Source organism: Schistocerca gregaria, chromosome 1 (genome assembly GCF_023897955.1).
Source record: "Schistocerca gregaria isolate iqSchGreg1 chromosome 1, iqSchGreg1.2, whole genome shotgun sequence".
Classification (NCBI taxonomy): Eukaryota; Metazoa; Arthropoda; class Insecta; order Orthoptera; family Acrididae; genus Schistocerca; species Schistocerca gregaria.
In genome coordinates, this window is record NC_064920.1 from 853,606,610 (window position 1) to 853,625,791 (window position 19,182).

At 40.7% G+C, this 19,182-nt stretch overlaps 1 protein-coding gene across 1 annotated transcript in view; it reads left to right on the forward strand.

Moving 5' to 3' along the window:
• The first annotated feature begins 2,615 nt into the window (after window positions 1-2,615).
• The window catches only part of LOC126272733 (uncharacterized), a 76,625-nt gene continuing 60,058 nt past the window's right edge, over window positions 2,616-19,182 (forward strand). The window contains exons 1-2 of the mRNA XM_049975792.1: window positions 2,616-2,653; window positions 2,735-2,812. Of these exons, the coding sequence (XP_049831749.1) occupies window positions 2,737-2,812 (76 nt within the window). The 5' untranslated portion in view covers window positions 2,616-2,653; window positions 2,735-2,736. The remainder of the gene's footprint in view (window positions 2,654-2,734; window positions 2,813-19,182) is intronic.

The following is a 19,182-nucleotide window of genomic DNA, read 5'->3' on the forward strand; positions in this document are numbered from 1 at the left end:
GTTAAAATTATTTCACAGAAAATCGTACGTTAGCTGCAGTGCGAATAGCCCACACAGTAGCAAGGTGTTTTTATTGTCTTCAGTAACATACCATTACATTTCTATGTATCATTGCTATTGGTTCTGTCTACCTTCCACAAGTGCTGCTAGAGTTCTTAATGGTAGGTGCAGTCAACACAATAGAATTGTGGAAGTGCTTCATGATCTCAACTGGAAACTTCTTCAGGGAAGAAGATGTTCTTTTCATTAAACACTGTAGTGAAAACTTAGAGACTTGGCAGTTACAACAGAGTGCAGAATGATTCTACTGCTACCAGTGTACATCTTGTGTAAGGACCATGAAAACATCAGAATTAAATTTAATAGTTAGCATTAGACTGTGCAATTAATAATATGAATTTTAAGTATACCAGAAATTTCATAATCTCAAATATTGTTTTAAAAAAAGAGTAATTTTAACTGTATTTACAGAGTACTACCAAATTAATGTCTTTTTACATATTTTAGCCTGAAACATAATACATTCTATACAAAATCATATGAAGTTCATTCAGTTACACAGCTTATAAAATGTTCACCTATACAAGAATCGATGATATATGTGGTATCAGTTATTTCCATAAAAAACGTTAATGTTAGAGGAGGGCGACCCATTATAAGCTCTATATTTATTTATATACCTGTTGGTATTAAAATAGGTACATCAGCTTATTTGGTGGGTCTCTGTAACAGGTCACGTGTAACATCTGCACAATGTATCACAGACTGAAGATTTCATGTTTACTAGTCATTATCACATACAGTAAACTAAAATCTGGATATCTAGAAAACATCCAAAACATCTGTTATTAAATACAAACATCTGATCTGTAAGGTGTTCTCATTACACATCTTTAGATATTATAGCTACATTATGTATAAAGCTTGAAGACAAGAATAGTATATTAACAACTTTGTATGAATTATAATGCACTTCTGCATACAAGGAAACTATCGAGTACATTTGTGGTGGCCTATGAACATGAAATAAAACGAGAAGTACAGTATTTACAATTCAGATATTAACTTTGATTGAGGCAGCTAGCACAGTTCGGATGCAAAATAGTGAGTAATATTATGACAACATAAGAGAAGCTCCCCCAACATATCTGAGACCACTCCAGCATTGCAGGAGGGATAATCCACTTAAAAATTATAGTTTTAACCCTCAGCAATGCTGATGAGAAATATTATTCGTATGTACACTCAATTCTTAGGTATGGCATTCTTTTTTTGGGAACAAATCCACAAAATATGAACACAATTTTCAAACTCCAGAAAAGAGCCATAAGAATAATAACCAAAATCACTAGTCGAGCTCATTGTAAAGACCTGTTCAGAACACTGGGGATTTTAATGGCTCCATGTGAATACATTTACCAATCAGTTATACACATCAAAAATAACATTGGTAACTACTGCACAAGCAGCTCTGTCAATGACCATGCAACAAGAGATAGACTCGACTAACATTTACCAAGAAAAAATAAACATAAAACTCAAAACACCAAAAGAGATTAAAGAAATAGCAAAAATATACTTATTTAAAAAGGCAGCTAGAAAGTACCTGTTATGCAATACATTTTATACATTGAAGGATTACGTAGCTAAGACAGAGTAGGGGTTTGATAAAAATGTTATAAAAAAATAAATAATAATAATAATAATAATAATAATAATAATGATTATAAAATGTCCAACACTCCACATAACACCTTCACTTTGTTTATTCCTTCTTTTTCCTTTCTAGAAATACTTACACCCAAGCTATGCGTAGCACAATACTAACACCTCTTCCTCTTTCTGAGCTCAACATCTTACACATTATGGAGGGATGCTGACTCAGTTTTTCAGGATAGCAAATGGGAACTAGCGGTACAGAAAATGGCCCAGAGATCACCAGTGGTTGTGTGTGTGTGTGTGTGTGTGTGTGTGTGTGTGTGTGTGTGTGTGTGTGTGTGTGTGTGAGTGTGTGAGTGTGTGAGTGTGAGTGGAGTGTTATGAAACAATGTATGTATAGTGTGTGCAGTGACTGATAGTAACATATGATTGAACAATGTGACATTACATTATTTAATAATTTTTTCGTAAAAAAAAGTATTGTATACCAGGAGTAAATCTAATGATTGTCTCTAACTAGAAGTCTGTAAATATATGTGCAAACTAATTAGCTTATTTTAAATTGATCTAAATTTATCCTTGTAAAAAGGGATCTACGGATGAATAAAGCTACTACTACTACTACTACTAACATTAAGTTTGGTGATAGCCCAGAGAACCAATTAGAGGGTAACAGGAGGGTAAGGGAGAGGAAGGGTTTCAGTCATATGAACTAACTTCAGATTAACTTTAGTTTCTCACTCAAAACAAAAGAGAAATGTGCTATTACACTCATGTTTCATCTATTTTTTCCCCATCGATGACAATATCTTCCTAAACATTTCAGGAGGTGGAATATTTGTGACAACAGTTACAGCAGGATTTGTTCTACTGTGCACACCTTTCAAGATGTATGGAATATCATTTCTGAGAGACAGTATATTTTATCTCATGGCGGTTCTGTGGTTGTATATTATATTCCTTGATGGACACCTTACATACATTGAGACCACAGGTTGGCATTGACAGTTATTTACAGACTTCCTATAAATGCATCAGACTTGACTATGACTCTGATTTCAGTAACTTTTTCCAGCTATGATAATAATATATGGAGTTTACTTGGCAGTCGTACTGATTGGAAACTATATTGAGGCCTACAAGCTGAAGAAAGGTATGAAAGGTTAAATAACCATTACTCAACTATTATTAAACCTAAGTAGTATTTTGTAAATAAAATAGAAAGAAACTTCCACATGGGAAAAATATATTAAAAACAAAGATTCCAAGACTTACCAAGCGGGAAAGCGCCGGTAGATAGGCACGATGAATAAAACACACAAACACACACACACAGAATTTCGAGCTTTCGCAACCGGCGGCTGCTTCGTCAGGAAAGAGGGAAGGAAAAGGAAAGATGAAAGGATGTGGGTTTTAAGGGAGAGGGTAAGGAGTCATTCCAATCCCGGGAGCGGAAAGACTTACCTTAGGTACCCTCTCCCTTAAAACCCACATCCTTTCATCTTTCCTTTTCCTTCCCTCTTTCCTGACGAAGCAGCCGCCGGTTGCGAAAGCTCGAAATTCTGTGTGTGTTTTATTCATTGTGCCTATCTACCGGCGCTTTCCCGCTTGGTAAGTCTTGGAATCTTTGTTTTTAATATATAAGTAGTATTTTGCATAGACAAGTGATTGTGTTATCTATTGTTCATGGTGGTTGTGAATAAAAGCACTACATTTTGACTTGAGTCCATTTCCATACAATCAGTTTAACTGAGTCAGTAGTTTGAAGAAGGGAACGATTGCCACAAAACCATTTTTCCCATTAAATATGTTAGTGTATAGGTGAAAATTGTCAGCTCAAAAAAGGGACTGAAAACCTCTCATGTGCCAGGTTAATTGGACTTCAGAGATTTGTTATTTTGAATAAGGGAACTTATTCTAGTTTCTAATTCATTCACATGGATGCTGTGGTTGCTCTAACTCCTGGAGTTCATATCTGGTGTTTGTTTGCTTAAAACCTTGTGTTTGTGGTGCCTCAGAGTACTATTTTGTGTTTAATGTCTGATGTCTGAGTTTAGAATACAAGTTTAGAATATTTCTTATGTAAAGGATACTTTACTGCGTCTAAGTTCATTGATGGTGTGGTGAAGAACACTTTCTTTTTGCAAAAGAGCAAGAGTGTCCCATACCCCCACAGAAATGGTATACAGTGGAAAAATTACAGTACAAGACAAGAAGACCAAGGTTGTATCAGAGATAGTTATCTACATACTATATGAGTCCACACCATTTCATGAGGAGCTGTTGATGAGACAAACAGCCGCTACTGGACAGTACAGTAATGATTTTTTGGGTAAATTTAGTGGATAATGCTTTCAAAGCCAGTGAGTAATATATATATTTTTGGTTTGTGTTCTATTATGAAACTTTGTGAAAATATAATGTTTTCTGATTTTGTAATAAGAAGTTTTAATCTCTAATTTGTAATCAGCTTGAAAAAGGGAACAAACACTTGGTTTTTAATGGTGTGATACATGCTTCAGGATAATCCAATTCAAAGTACTGGGATAGAAGATTAATGTAAAAAATCTCATATAAATCTTCAGTTAAGACAAAATTAAAAGTAAGAACAGGAAGAAGGTTTTTTGTGTTTCCCCACAAAAAGAGGTTTTGGATTCATTCCATTATTCAAATTACCAATTCAGTTAATCATGTTCTGTGTATCTTTTCATTTTGCATTTTGTACATTGTATGTGGGTGACAAAATTTAGGTGATGTAAGTGCTGTCTGTTATGTAATATATAAGCATCAATGTTCAGTATGAAAATTCTAAACCACTTATTGCAAATGGACTGTGGAATATATGGTGCCCCGTAAAAACATTTTATTTGACATATGATACACAGAACAAAAGTGCTGGAGATTTTGTTTGTTTTTTTAAAAGAAAACACAATTTGAAACAACCAATAAGAAACAGGACTCTGGGTCTAGTAAGGTCAGCACATTTTGGTATTAATAACTAAGCCTAATTTACATCTTCAGTCATAGGGGAACATGTGAACAAAATTTCTTTAAATTTCTGTCATAGCATACAGTGACATGGCTAAAAAAGCTTTCCTGACTCTTACCTTTGTTCGGTGTTTTACATGCAGCCAGTAGGTTGCAGCATTTGAAAACCTGTAGAGGCATCTACTGTTTGGGTAAAAGTGTCCTTCTAAGAGCTGCTCTGCAGTTATAAAAAATACTCAATTTTAATTAATGCCATACGATTATATATTTGCAGTTTTACCTTGTATAGTGACATCAGTATAGATTTTCCTGTTGTGAGAAACACCAGTGTTTTGGTCCATCAGCCGGCCGTTGTGGCCAAGTGGTTCTATGCACTTTAATCCAGAACCGTGCTGCTGCTATGGTCACAGGTTTGAATCCTGCCTCGGGCATGGATGTGTGTGATGTCCTTAGATTAGTTAGGTTTAAGTAGTTCTAAGTCTTAGGGTCTGATGACCTCAGATGTTAAGTCCCATAGTGCTTAGAGCCATTTGAACCATTTTTTGAATCAATCTGTCGTGTAGAGTGCCATAAATATCGATATTCGTTCAGTGTGTAAGTGCGCTATCTTTGAGGAGAGGGCTTTGGGCAGGATGTTGGACGCTAACAGCAGTTAGCCTCCGGACTTGTATCTGTGTTGAAGCTAAGTGTGAATAAATCTGTATCTGAGAGAATTCTAGTTGTTTACCTACAAATATCCCATTATTCCCTCACTGGTGACCCCGTTTTTTGTGTAATACGCATCCAAGTTACCGCCCGAAGGTTATTTACACGCCTGCAGCGTCGGGTTCCTCCGCTATCGCGAGGGCCTTTGTTCAGGTCCAGACAATGGCTTTGCAGCACTCACCGCCGCCCGGATTTCAGCAACTTCTCTCCAGCACTCCTGCCGTCATAGTGGACATGCTGCAAGAAGCTTCGGAATCCTTCAGCCAGAACATGCAGTGAAATTCATTGAGTGCTGCCAGTTTCTTCCAACCGCCAACGGTCGTGGACTCTGGCTTTGTTAGACTAGACCTTCCCACGTGTTCTCCACAGAGTGTTGGTCAGAACATTCCTACTCCTGTGTCAAATGCACAATTCAATACAGTTCGTGGCATCGAGCGAGGTTTTGTTACTTTGGAAAATCCAGTAGTAAATTCAAACTCGAATCAGTTCCCGCCACGTGTGTATCCTTCCGCGCTGGCTAGTCAACAGGTGTTCAATGCTCGCCAAACAGCAAATATCACGCCGAGTGTGCATCCTAGTGGACGTGTGTGGGATCCTTATGTTGCTTCTAATCAATTCAACAATTCTGCGCTGAACAGTAATTACTCCGACATCTACAACCAGCCCCACCACTCACGGTCGAGTGAATACTGTGCACATAACGGACATTCACCGGCGTACTTAAGTACTTGTGGCTTCTCTCCAATCTACCACATGAATGAGAATGCACATTTTGACTACGATCCTCACACCGTTCGAGCATCCGTCGCTTCTCAGCCGCCCCGCTGGTGTCAAGTGAATTTTGCGATTCTCGCATTACGGGATGCCGATAATTCGGACTTGCTATCTTCTGTCTTCTGCATGCTCTACTTCCGTCCGAAGTAATAGGTGCACTTCCGCAGTGACTGCAGTGCTGAATCTGCCGAAACTACCAGACTTCAAACCCACTCACCTGGAGTTCTGGTTTAACCTGGTTGAACAAACATTCAATATCTGTGCTTTGAACGACGACGCACGCTTCGCCTGCCTCATGAACCATCTTCACGACCGCGTCGATTTAATTTACGATCTGGTCAAAGCACTACGATCTGGTCAAAGCACCCCCCTCCTAGCAGGGAAGTATGCTGTGGCGAAACAGACGATACTGGAGTGCGTCTCTAAAACCAGGAGAGAGAATGTGCGACAGCTCATCTACGAAGAGCGTCTCGGCGACAGGTCTCCGTCCCAGCTGTGGCGGTGCATTTGTCGCCTTGTCAATGAGCAAGTTATGCCTGATGACACGCTCGCAGAAATCTGGACTCAAAAGCTGCCTTTGCCTGTCCAGACTGCTATCTCTGCGTATGAAGATAGGTCAGTAAATGAACGTTTACGTGCCGCCGACAGAGCACACTCCACCAGGCAACGTGAGCTCCGTGCACTGCGTGCTGGACGTGACCGCACTAAGACGCTTTGTGATGCCACGCTCTTGTCTGGTGCTACTAATAACAAGTTTGTTAAACTAGCCGCCCTGCCTGCACCTTCAGCCCCCCGCAATGACAGTGCATCAGCCTCTGTGGAAGACTCATGGGCACATACTCAGTCATCTAGCAACTACCCACAGGAGCACAGGCCCATCCAACCTTACTGTTTCTTCCATGCGAGATTCAGGGAGCAAGCTCACAAATGCCAGTCACCGTGTTCTTACCCAAACTCCAACCGCAGGTAGGCTACGGTGCCACCTCCTGCGATGTAAACAACGGGCACCATCCCACGTTGCACTCCGTTTCGGACCACAACAGTAAGTGTGGTCGAGTCCATGTTCACGATTTACGATCAGGTGTTTGTTTTTTGGTAGACACTGGCGCAGATGTCTCTTTGCTGCCAGTTTGCCTAGCAACCAATAAAGTGCAACCATAGAAAACAGTACTTCGTGCAGTGAACTGGTCTACCCTACAGTGTTCACGTTCCACTTTGTATACAGTGAAACTTTCGCCTAAGTGCAAGCTGTAGTGGACGTTTCTAGTTTTCTAGTGTCAACAATTGAAGAACTTATTCTCGGAATTGATTTCCTCAAGCATTATCAGTTGTCACTGTGTTTTATCCAGCCCGTAACAAACATATTCCTTTCGCTCCTCCGAGTGACAGTTCGGCTAACACCAAACATGTGTGCTGTGCTAAGAAGTGTGTAAACCTATCCTTGGAGCTGCAATCTTGGACAAACAAGTGGCTAGTGGAGTGCGCCAAGTCTTCGAAGTTGCGGATGGAACATACGGAAATGCCGCTGCATCTCCGCAACATACACCACTATTTGGCCTCCACACTGCAACGCCTCGCGGCACTACAAGCAGATGACTCATCCGCTACAGACAAGGTCAGTCCATGCCAATTTGATGTTCCCGTGACCGCGTACGTTAACAACAATGTTGTGAACTCTGTAAACTGTGTCAGCACCCCCTTTTGTAATGATAGTGTATGCCCGAGTGCTCATGCTCCTTGCGTTCCGAATGGACAATTAACTTCCCAGGCTCGTGGCAATGAACTACAGCCATCTGCTGTTCGGCCACACCCACTCGTGCCTACAGCACTTGTAGTGGCACATCCTGCTACCAAGAACCAGTGTACCAACCTCGCCCATGTTAACACGCGTGCGGCCTTTACGCAGCCTACGAGTGGTTGGCACACCTGTACTTCCATGCCCTCAGCGCCACAGCTTTGCCCGTCCGCCACTGCCTGCTCCGCTTCATGGACATGTGACTGTTGTGCCGCGCCACGTATTGCAGTAGTCACTAATGGCACAGTTCATTGGTTACGTCTAACCGATGGACCACCCATATCGCAACGCCCATGCCGCCTCAAGCCGGAATTTATGAAGATTGCAAAAGAACAATTGGATGATCTATTACAAAAGGGAATAATTGAACCTTCTTCCAGTTGCTGGGCTAGTCCTATCCTGTTTGACTAAAAGAAAGATGGTACTTGGCGTATGGTCGGAGACTATAGGCGTTTAAATGCCCGCACCGTCATTGATAAATATCCGGTCCCACACATTGCAGACTTCAATCATGCGCTCGCAGGTGCAAAGTACTTCTCTGTTTTGGACTGTAAGCATGCATTTCATCAGATTCCCATGGCTCCAGAGGATATTGAAAAGACTGCCATAACCACCCCCTTCGGGCTGTTCCAATACAAATTTATGCCGTTTGGGTTGAAAAACACCCCCCCCCAAACGTGGCAGCGTTTCATCAATCAAACTTTATCCCATCTAGACTTTTGTTTCGTATACATGGACGACATTTTGGTTTTTGCTTCTACTTTGGAACAGAGTGAGGAGCATGTTCAAGCTGTGACAGACATTTTAGCAGCCGCTGGTATTGAACTGAACAATAAAAAGACTCAATTGCACCAGTCATCCGTCACATTCCTAAGTTATGTTGTGTCATCGGACGGTCTGACACCACCGCAGAACAAGATCAAGCCTGTTCTCGAGATACTATTCCCTCAGATCTATAGGGAATTATGCAGGTTCATCGGAATAGTTAATTATTACCGAAAACATTTGCCAGCCGCTTCTGCGGTGCAGGCTCCTCTCACAGATGCTCTCGCTGGCCCACAAACTTCTGGCACCTGCCAGGTCCCATGGACACCAGACATGGACAAGGCATTTAACGAACTCAAACAGCTGTTGGCCTCCGCTGTCACTATTGCTCACCCACGTGCGGACGCCACAGTGTTTATCACTACTGACGCTGGTGACAATGCTATCGGCGCAGTACTGAGTCGGACATACAATGATGTTACGACCCCCCTGCAGTTTTTCACAAAAAAACTAAACAACGCGCAGAAGAAATACTCAGCATTCAACAGAGAATTACTTGCAGTTTACGAGGCCATAAGGCACTTCAGAACTAATGTTGAGGGACAAGATTTCTTTGTGCTCACTGATCACAAGCCGTTGGTTCCTGCCATAAAAAATCCTGCAGCTGATCCGCCCCCACGATGCTTTCGTCACATCGATTACATCTTACAATTTACAAATGACATTTGCTACATCCGAGGAGCAGACAATGTGGTTGCTGATTTTCTCTCGCGTGTTGGTGCTGTCACAACCTTTATTGACTTAACGGACCTACCCCGGTTGCAATCGGCAGACCCTGATACCATGCAGTTAATTTCGGACCACAGCTCCTCTCTCCAACCGGTATGCTCTACTTTCCCTGGCATATCTGACTTAGTGTGGTGTGATGAATTGACTGGTACGTTCCTGCCATTCATTCCTAAGCCCCTTCAACACCAGGTCTTTGACAAACTACACACATTAGCATACCCCGGTGTCAAAGCTTCCACCCGTCTGGTAGCTGAATGGTTTGTCTGGAGAGACATGCGCCGCGACTGTCAGTATTTGGCAAGGGCATGCATGTTGTGTCAACAGAACAAAGTTTCTAGGCACACTTCCCCACCCCTTGGCTGTTTTGCCCAACCACCAGGCCGGTTTCACCAAGTTCATGTCAATCTCGTAGGCCCTTTGCCCCCCTCCAAGGGTTTCCGTTACTTGTTTACAGCTATTGACAGGATGACTCGGTGGGCTGAGGCTGTGCCTATTCTGAACATTACCTCTGAGACAGTAAGTCGAGCATTCTTATATTCATGGATCTCTAGATTTGGCTCACCTGTTTACCTCACCACTGACCAGGGGCGACAATTCGAGTCTTTGGTTTCCTTCTGACTTATGTAAAATGTGTGGTATTGTCAAAATTCATACTTCTGCATACCACGCCCAAAGCAATGGGATTGTCGAGCGATGGCATCGCACCTTAAAGTCTGCCCTGCGTTGCCATGACTCATTATGGACAGAGGCACTGCCCTTCGTGCTTCTTGGCCTTCGTGTGACTTTCAAGGAAGACCTCAAGGGTTCCGTAGCCGAGTTTGTGTGTGGCCAACCTCTGGTTTTGCCTGGAGAATTAGTCACTCCCACCCCACTTCCACTGCCCTCTGAGCTCCCTTCACTTCTCGAGCGGGTGCGCTTGCACTGCAGCAAAATTCAGCCACCACCTCCGGCTGCTCATACACCTCCGCGCGTGTATTTACCGTGCACGCTAGACTTGTGAGTATGTGTTTCTCAGAGACGACTCAATCAAAGACCTGCTTCAGTTACCCTACACAGGTCCTTACAAGGTCATCAGACGCTCTGAGAATAACATGGATCTCCTCATAAGACTCTGTAACCACGGTCTCACTCAATCGAGTAAACCAGCGTTCATTGAGCCTCAGATGAACCTCCCTGATTCTGCCCCTATTTCTCCCATTCCTGCTTCGAGCGGCCATCCATCTTCCCATACCATGTATTCGGGTATTGATTTTCCACAGCGTGCTTCTCTGCCGAGCACTGCTGCTTATCCGCGTTCATCTAATTCAAGTGGCCAATCTTTTCGGGGCTTCACTCCTCACAGCCCTCGTAGTCGAACTGCCAACCACTCGGATTCTAGCATTGTGTTACCATTTTCATGTGACAGCTCTTTGTCACGCCATTCAATCCACGCTGGCTCCTCGTTGCCTTTGGTCATGCTCCCTCGTCTGTCAGCTGATCGCCCGAGGTTGTCTCCTGCGCAGTCCAGTACACCTGCCACCCCCCTCTTAGCAGATGCTTCCCCCTGCCATGGCTTTCGCACACCTCCCTGCCTCCCTACCATTGCTCGTACAGGTGCCACCCAAGACTTCACAACACATGGACACCCTGATGACGTACATAAATTATTGGTTGTCATAGATGGTGATACAGTGTGTGTGGTACTCGCGTGTGACAATGTTTAGGGAGGAAGTGAAGAATCTCGTGTGGTGTGCCGCTTTAAATTGAGCAGAAGTGCTGCATGTGGCAATTTGCGTGCCTTTGTTAGGCTTTCTGGCAATGTGATTCTCCACCTGCCGGCTGACGAAGTGCTACATCTCCACTCCAGGATGGGACGTCGTCTTCAGCTGCTGGCGTCGCTTGCTGACTTCGCCGTCGACGTACCGTGTTTCACCCCCCAGTCTCCTACCAGTCGACCGCTTCCGCCTGACGAAGAAGAACTGTATGTTACCTTCCTAACTTCTCACCCCCCCCCCCTCATTCACAGGGACATACTCCATACTCTGTGTGTGTGGGGGGGGGGGAGGTGGGGGGGGGGGTGGCTGGCTATGTGGCGTAGAGCGCCATAAATATCGATATTCATTCAGTGTGTAAGTGCACTATCTTTGAGGAGAGGGCTTTGGGCAGGATGTTGTACGCTAACGGCAGTTAGCCTCCAGACTTGTATCTGTGTAGAAGCTAAGTGTGAATAAATCTGTATCTGAGAGAATTCTAGTTGTTTACCTACAACTATTCCATTATTCCCTCAGGTCCATCACTTCTACAGAGGGGGAAATATGAGCCTTTGTTGAAAAACAAATGGAGTGAACTTAATTTATTGTACTCATTAATTCTTCCATCTTTAAGCATTTTCCTACAGCCAGAGGTGTCCGAAAAATACCTGCTACTGGGAGAACAGACACATTATAAGAAAACTGTGCTACATATTTTGTAGTACTATCAGTACATAATGTGCATTAATAAATGGAGAGATCTTTTCTGTCAACAAGAGATAGCCAGATGTCAAATGCTGCATCTGTAGATATTTCATCCATTTCGAAACATTTGAAATGTCATTTGGAAGTCACAGAAATAGACCCGGTAGTCCATGATCATTATAAAATAGTGCCAAGGTAGTATAAAGTGTCAACACAGAATAGCTCATAACATGCGAAAATCCACTAAAATCAAAACAGATGAAATGCTTTAGCCAAATAATTCTGGAAACCACAGTCAAGTAATCATGTTAAACAAATCTTCCACAACAGGAAACATTACAGTAGAATTCAAGTTGAGTAGTGTGGCATGTCTTTTCAGTCAATGAGACTTATTATAATGCATTTATGGAATACAAAGAGAGGAGGAATAATCAATACTGACAATGTATCACAGCTGAACGCACCACCATACAGAACATGAGCACTACTTGGCATGACACCTTACCAGCATACTCAGTGCAGGAAACAGTGTATGTTAGAGCTCATGAGGTCTTCATGGAGATCTTAGTTAGTTAGTTACATGTTACATTGATCAATAGCATGGAAAAAACCATTATGATGTGGAACGTGTCAAATGCACTAGAAACTCGCGCAGGAAACAAGATTTTTTTTAAAAATTTTAATTTTTTTTTACATTATAGTGTTATACCTACATATTTCTATTATTTATCCCATTCCCTTAAATGACACAGAATGCATACATTATATCTCCAGATTTATTTATTCGTGTTCAAGAATTCATCTATGGTATAGAAGGAGTTGTCAGGGTGATATGATTTCAATTTGTTTTTGAAGCTATTACTGCTGTCTGGTAATTTATCAAACAGTTTTATAGCAGCATATTTTACCCCTTTCTGTGCCAAAGATAGGTTAAGTAAAGGATAGTGTAGGTCTTTCTTTTTTCTGGTATTGTAATCATGAATGTCGCTGTTGATTTTGAACTGGTCCATGTTGTTGAGAAAAAATTTCATTACTGAGTAAGTGTACTGTGAAGCAGTTGTAAGAATTCCTAACCTTTTAAACAGATGCCTACAAGATGTGTGACTATGAACCCCACACATTATTCTAACTACTTTTGAGCAGTGAATACCTTTAGCCTAAGTGTTGAGTTGCCCCAGAATATTATCAGAGAGTGGAAGTATGCAAAGTATGTTAGCTTACTAATTGCTACATCCTCAAAATTGGCAATTATTCTGTTTATTACATATTCATGTAGTACGTAAAGTAATATGAATGTTTTAGTTGGACAGCATTTTTTGCTTTGTGATAGATGGTGCTGTAATAGTCACAAACATATGGCTCACAATTTTACATGAACAGTTGGTAACAGGTAGGTTTTTTAAAATTAAAACACAGAACGTAGGTACATTTGAACAATTTATTTTGATTGTTCCAATGTGATACATGTACCCATGTGAACTTATCATTTCTGAGAACGCATGCTGTTACAGTGTGATTACCTGTAAATACCACATTAATGCAATAAATACTCAAAATGATGTCCGTCAATCTCAATGCATTTGGCAATACGTGTAACGACATTCCTCTCAACAGCGAGTAGTTCGCCTTCCGTGTTGTTTGCACATGCACTGACAATGTGCTGACACATGTTGTTAGGCGTTGTCGGTGGATCACGTGCAAAAAATCTGTCATCATCCCGTAATTTCTCTTGTGCCCAGTGGCAGAACTGTACACGATGTTCAGAGTCATCACCACGCAATTCATGGTGCATAGAAATATGGTATGGGTGCAATCGATGTTGATGTAGCATTCTCAACACCGATGTTTTCGAGATTCCCAATTCTCACACAATTTGTCTGCTACTGATTTGCAGATTAGATGTGACAGCAGCTAAAGCACCTACTTGGGCATCGTCATTTGTTGCAAGTTGTGTTTGACATTTCACATGTGGCTGAACACTCCTGTTTCCTTAAATAACGTAACTATCCGGTGAACGGTCCAGACACTTGGATGATGTCGTCCAGGATACTGAGCAGCATACATAGCACACGCCTGTTGGGTCATTTTTATCACAACAGCCACACATAAACACGATATCGACCTTTTCCGCAATTGGTAAACAGTCCATTTTAATATAGGTAATGTATCACGAAGCAAATACTGTCCGCACTGGCGGAATGTTACATGATACCATGTATTTATACATTTGTGACTATTACAGCACCATCTATCACAAAGCGAAAAATGCTGTCCAACTAAAACATTCATATTACTTTACATACTACATGAATATAAAATAAAAAATGGTGGTTCCTATTTTTAAAAAAAACTCAGTTGATATCCGTTTGACCTATGGCAGCCCAATCTAGCGGGCCAACCTTAGCACCATCTGGTTTCCCCCTAAAAGCTAGAAGAGTTTTGTTCTCTGTAGTTTTTTTGTTTGATGCATATTTCGTGAGATATTTGGCCCGGTCACTATCAATGGACCACCCTGTATATGTACACCCAAAAATGTAGTATGCTCTACCCTGGCTATTGACTTCATTTGATGTGTTATGTTTTATTGAAGGAATTATAATTTTGCAGCAGAAAATTGGATGTACTGTGTTTTTTCAAAGTTCAGAGCAAGTCCATTTGCAGAAAACCAATTAATAACTTTTCCAAAGACCCTATTTGTATCATTTTCTATCGGACTTTCTTTTACTGGATTAATAATTATACAAACAGTGTCAGTTCAGCATCTTGTTTTGCATAAGAAGGGAAATAATTCACATATATCAAGAACAGGAGGGGACCCATGATCAAACCTTGTGGAACACCTAATGTAATTTCACCCCAGTTATATGATGAAGTGTCAAACTCCTGTGAATCACTTGAAGAGACTTTTTGCTTCCTGTTCTGTAGATATGACTTAAACCACTCATATGCTGTTCCATTTATACCATAGAATTGTAATTTCTCTAACATAATGTCATGGCTCACACAATCAAATGCTTTGGATAAGTCACAGAATATTCCTACTGGTAACATTTTACTATTTAAAGACTCTATTATTTGGAAAGTGAAATTGTATATTGCTGTCTCAGTGGAACAGCATTTCTGAAATCCGAACTGTGACTTACTAAGTATCCCATTACTGTTGAGATGGCTAACCACTCATGAGTACATTACTTTCTCAAAGATTTTTGAAAATGCTGTAAGCAAGGATACTGGCCAGTAATTATTGATATCTGTGGTTTCCCCCTTTTTGTAGAGAGGCCTGACAATGGCATATTTTAACGTGCCTGGAAAAATACCCTGAGTCAGTGATGCATTATGAATGTGACTCAAAACATCAGCTGTAATTGCTCCACATTGTTTTAATAACTGTTAGAGATGTCATCTGCTCCTACAGAACATTTATTTTTCAAAGATTCAATAGATTGTTAGATGACACTTAATCTGCCTAAAATTTTTCAAAACCTACTCTTCCATGTACTGCCTAGCTTTTTCTTTTGAACTATTTTAACCAATTTTTTCTCCTACACTTAAAAAGTGATTGTTAAACACATTGGCTACATTTATACTGTTGGTTAAGATGGTCTCATTCTCTTTAACAGTAACCTGCCCCAGTGGTTACTTTTCCTGCCTCCCTCGTAACGATATTCCATATTGATTTGATTTTATTGCTGGAGTTGATAATTTCTTCTCAAACATACATATTTCTTTATTTCCTCACAACTTTTCTCAGTATGTTACGATAATTTTTATAGTGTGAAACAATTTCTGGATCTTTACTAGTTCTTGCTGTCTCTTACAGTTTTCTTTTTCCTTCTCAAGACACTTTAATACCTGCATTGCAGTAATCCAAGGTTTCATTGAAAAGTTCACGGTGTTACAGTTAGTTATTTTCTTTGGAAAACTATGTTTAAAAATGGATATCAATTTATCAAGAACTATGTTGCATTTATCATTAGCATTTGGTTCGTTATATACATCTTCCCAGTTTATATTTCCTAAACTTTCTCTGAAGTGATCTATAGATACTGGGTTGAGCACCCTCACACTTTTACTTAATGGTTTCTGAAGTGTACAGCCTGTTAGGTTTTGTAAGTAAATCAGTTGCACATCATGGTCAGATAGTCCATCTACCACAGAGAAAGCCTGTGTTTGTTCTACATCCTCTTGCTGTACAAATACATTATTTATTAGAGTACTACTGTCCTGAGCTATATGTGTAGGGAAATTGATCACTGATTCTAAGTTAAATGTTGTTAACAGCACTTCTAGTTCAATTTTCCTATCAGAATGGCTTACAAATTTAACATTGAAATCACCACAGATTCATAACTTCTTCTTTTTGTCTGACAGACAGCATAACAGGGAGTAAAACTTTTTTTATGAATAACTGCCAATCTCCTAGTGGAGACCTGTACACTGTTGCTAATATCAACACAACATTATCTAGCTGAAGTTCACATGCACAAACCTCAAAGTGCTAATCAACACAAAATTTGCTTACTTCAACAGTTCTGTATTTATACCCTTGTTTTATGAAAATGGCAACTCCTCCTAATCCATAATAGATCTGCAAGTGTAAGATGCTAAATTTATACTAACATTTTCCATCCACACAGTTACATGGTGCTCAAACAGACAAAGTATATCAATCTCATTCTTTATCTAAACACATTATCAGCTCATCTACTTTTTTTTTTTTTATTCCCCTGATATTTTGGTGAAGTAAGTTGATACCACCCTTCGCTTTATCCCTATTTGCTGTGCATGAAGTTTCTTTTCTTCTATTTTCCTTGGTTGTTGTCTGTCTGTGTGAGTCAGTGCCTGAATCAGCTTTAGGATGGTGTACAAGCTCCCTTCTCCCTGTTTTGGTTAGTGGCATTAGTGGCCTGTCAAGAGAGGGAATATGATGATGGGTAGACTGGCTAAAGGTTCACATTGAGGGTTATACACTTATCTTGACACTTGAAGACTTTGCCTCCCATGTTGCTCTGTTGACATACTTTGGGAGCAGCCATCTGCACTAGTGAACTGTGGTATGGTACAGCAGTGTCAACTGGCAACTGCAGCAGCAAAGGCTCCACCTCCATTGACTGCCTGGTAGCTTTTGAACAAGGTTGGGAGAGCAGGAAGTCAATGATGCAGATTCTGAAGGGCAAGGCCAAGGGTTATAATCTGGAGGGTAGGATATATTGCAGGGTTGGAATTGATTTGCATGGCATTGGAGATTTATTCCATTAGTAGTTATTTTGACAGGCATTTTATTGCAATTGGTGCTAACTGTACCTTGAACCAAGTCGAGCACACGCTTATAACTGCAGGCCCATATCTGAGAGCCCACATATTCTTCTTCTTTGGTAGCTCTACAGTCCTTGATGAGCCTTGCCTTCTTCAACAATCTTCCTCCACACTTTTCGGTTATTTGCTGCTCTTTTCCACCCCGGGACTCCAATATTGCTGATATCCATTATTACCTCATCGATCCATCTTCTTCTAGGTCTCCCTTTTCGCCTAACTGAATGGATCATAACTGTCATCATTTTCTTTGGAATTCTATCCTCTGCCATTCTCTCCAAGTGTCGTAGCCGTCGTATTCACTGTGATTTCAGAAATTTTACTATATCCTTGCCTTGTATTAACTATTGTAATTCGGCATTGTAGCGTATTCTCCAGCCTTCTTCCTCCTTTATTGGCCCATAGATTTTGCATAGTATTTTCTGCTCAATGCTTCTTAGAGAATTTTTATCGTGTTCTGTCAACATCCATACCTCTGAGCCATATGTTATAACTGGGCATACTAGAGAATAATACATTAGCAATTTAGTTTTTCTTGTAACAAAGCTACTTTTGAAAATCTGCATATTGCAAAGTAAGCTCTGTTTCCTGCTTGTATTCTTTCCCTTATAGCCTTTCCAATACTGTTATCATTTGTTATTAGGGCTCCCAAGTAGTTAAAAGAGGACACTCCATTGAAGCATTTCCCTTTGATGTTTAGGTTTTTAGGGGTTCTTCTGGCCTCAGATTGTGACATTACCATATATTTTGTTTTGTTTTATTTTACTATAAGGCCAATTTTTAAGGCTTCTGTTTCCATTGCCCGGTATGTTTCTAGGAGTGTATTGGTATTTCTTCCTACTAAAGCAATGTTATCAGTGTATGCACATATATGGCTAGTTTTCATAAATAGCCCACATATTAGTGTGGGTAAGTTAATAGAGGTGGCAGATGTGTTACAAGAAGCAAGACATCAAGCAAGGTGCCTTCATGGCAACCAAGGAGTAAATAGCCTTAGATTGTCCATGAATGGGAGTGGTTCAATATGAAGAGTACAACCAGTTAATTGGGGTTGGAAACACTGCTTTTTTTATGGTTTTGCTTGAATGAATGAGTGAAGCCTCTTTGCAAGACTGTTTGAGGCCATGTGCAATAACAATGTGATATGTGACCAGCGCCAAAAGACTGGCAAAAATAAGATAATTGCTCAAAAGAAAATTATCCAGTATTGTGTGATATGAAGTCCAAGGGACATTTTCAAAAGAAAAAAAATTACTTTGAGAGTAGTGTTGGTGGTCTGAGGCCATGATGGGGAGCAAATGTGTCATGTATGCAAATATCGAGGGAACATTGACAATCAGTAGTCTTGTTTTGCCAATGAAAGGGCCAGGCTCCAGAGAGTCAAATGAGGGATTTGGGCCCAAGCAGAGATCACAGAGTGGATCTGCATTTTTATGTTCACACAATGGATGATAATGCATGCCATAATGATACTTGCTCCATAAGAGAACCAACCATAGGTTGTTCTGTCAGGTAGCTTGGGTTTAGGTTCAAAAAGGGCAATCAGTGTTTGTGGTCTATTACTAAGTGCAATTTGGCCCCATGTAATGATGTGTAGGATTTTTGAGCCTCCAGAAATAAGGCAACAGCTTCTTTCTCAATTTGGCTGTTGTTAGCCTGAGCAGCATTTAGTGTCATGAAGTTGCTGGGTTTCTGCCACTAGTTCAGTCTCAGGTAATGTATAATTTGGCTATGATTTATTTTGATGGACTTTATTTAATTTGTTCAGCCTTTCTTTTGCAGGGCTTGGGTCTTATTGTTCTTGTTTTTATTTTGTGTGAGGCAAATAAGTGCCACAGCTTACACGTCCATCTGTTGTGTAATTAGACAGGCCTCTGTTGTACCTCTCACACAGGCCAAAGAAGTTGATGCTGCATAAATGCTTTCTTCATTTTTAACAATAATTACTATTAACTGCTT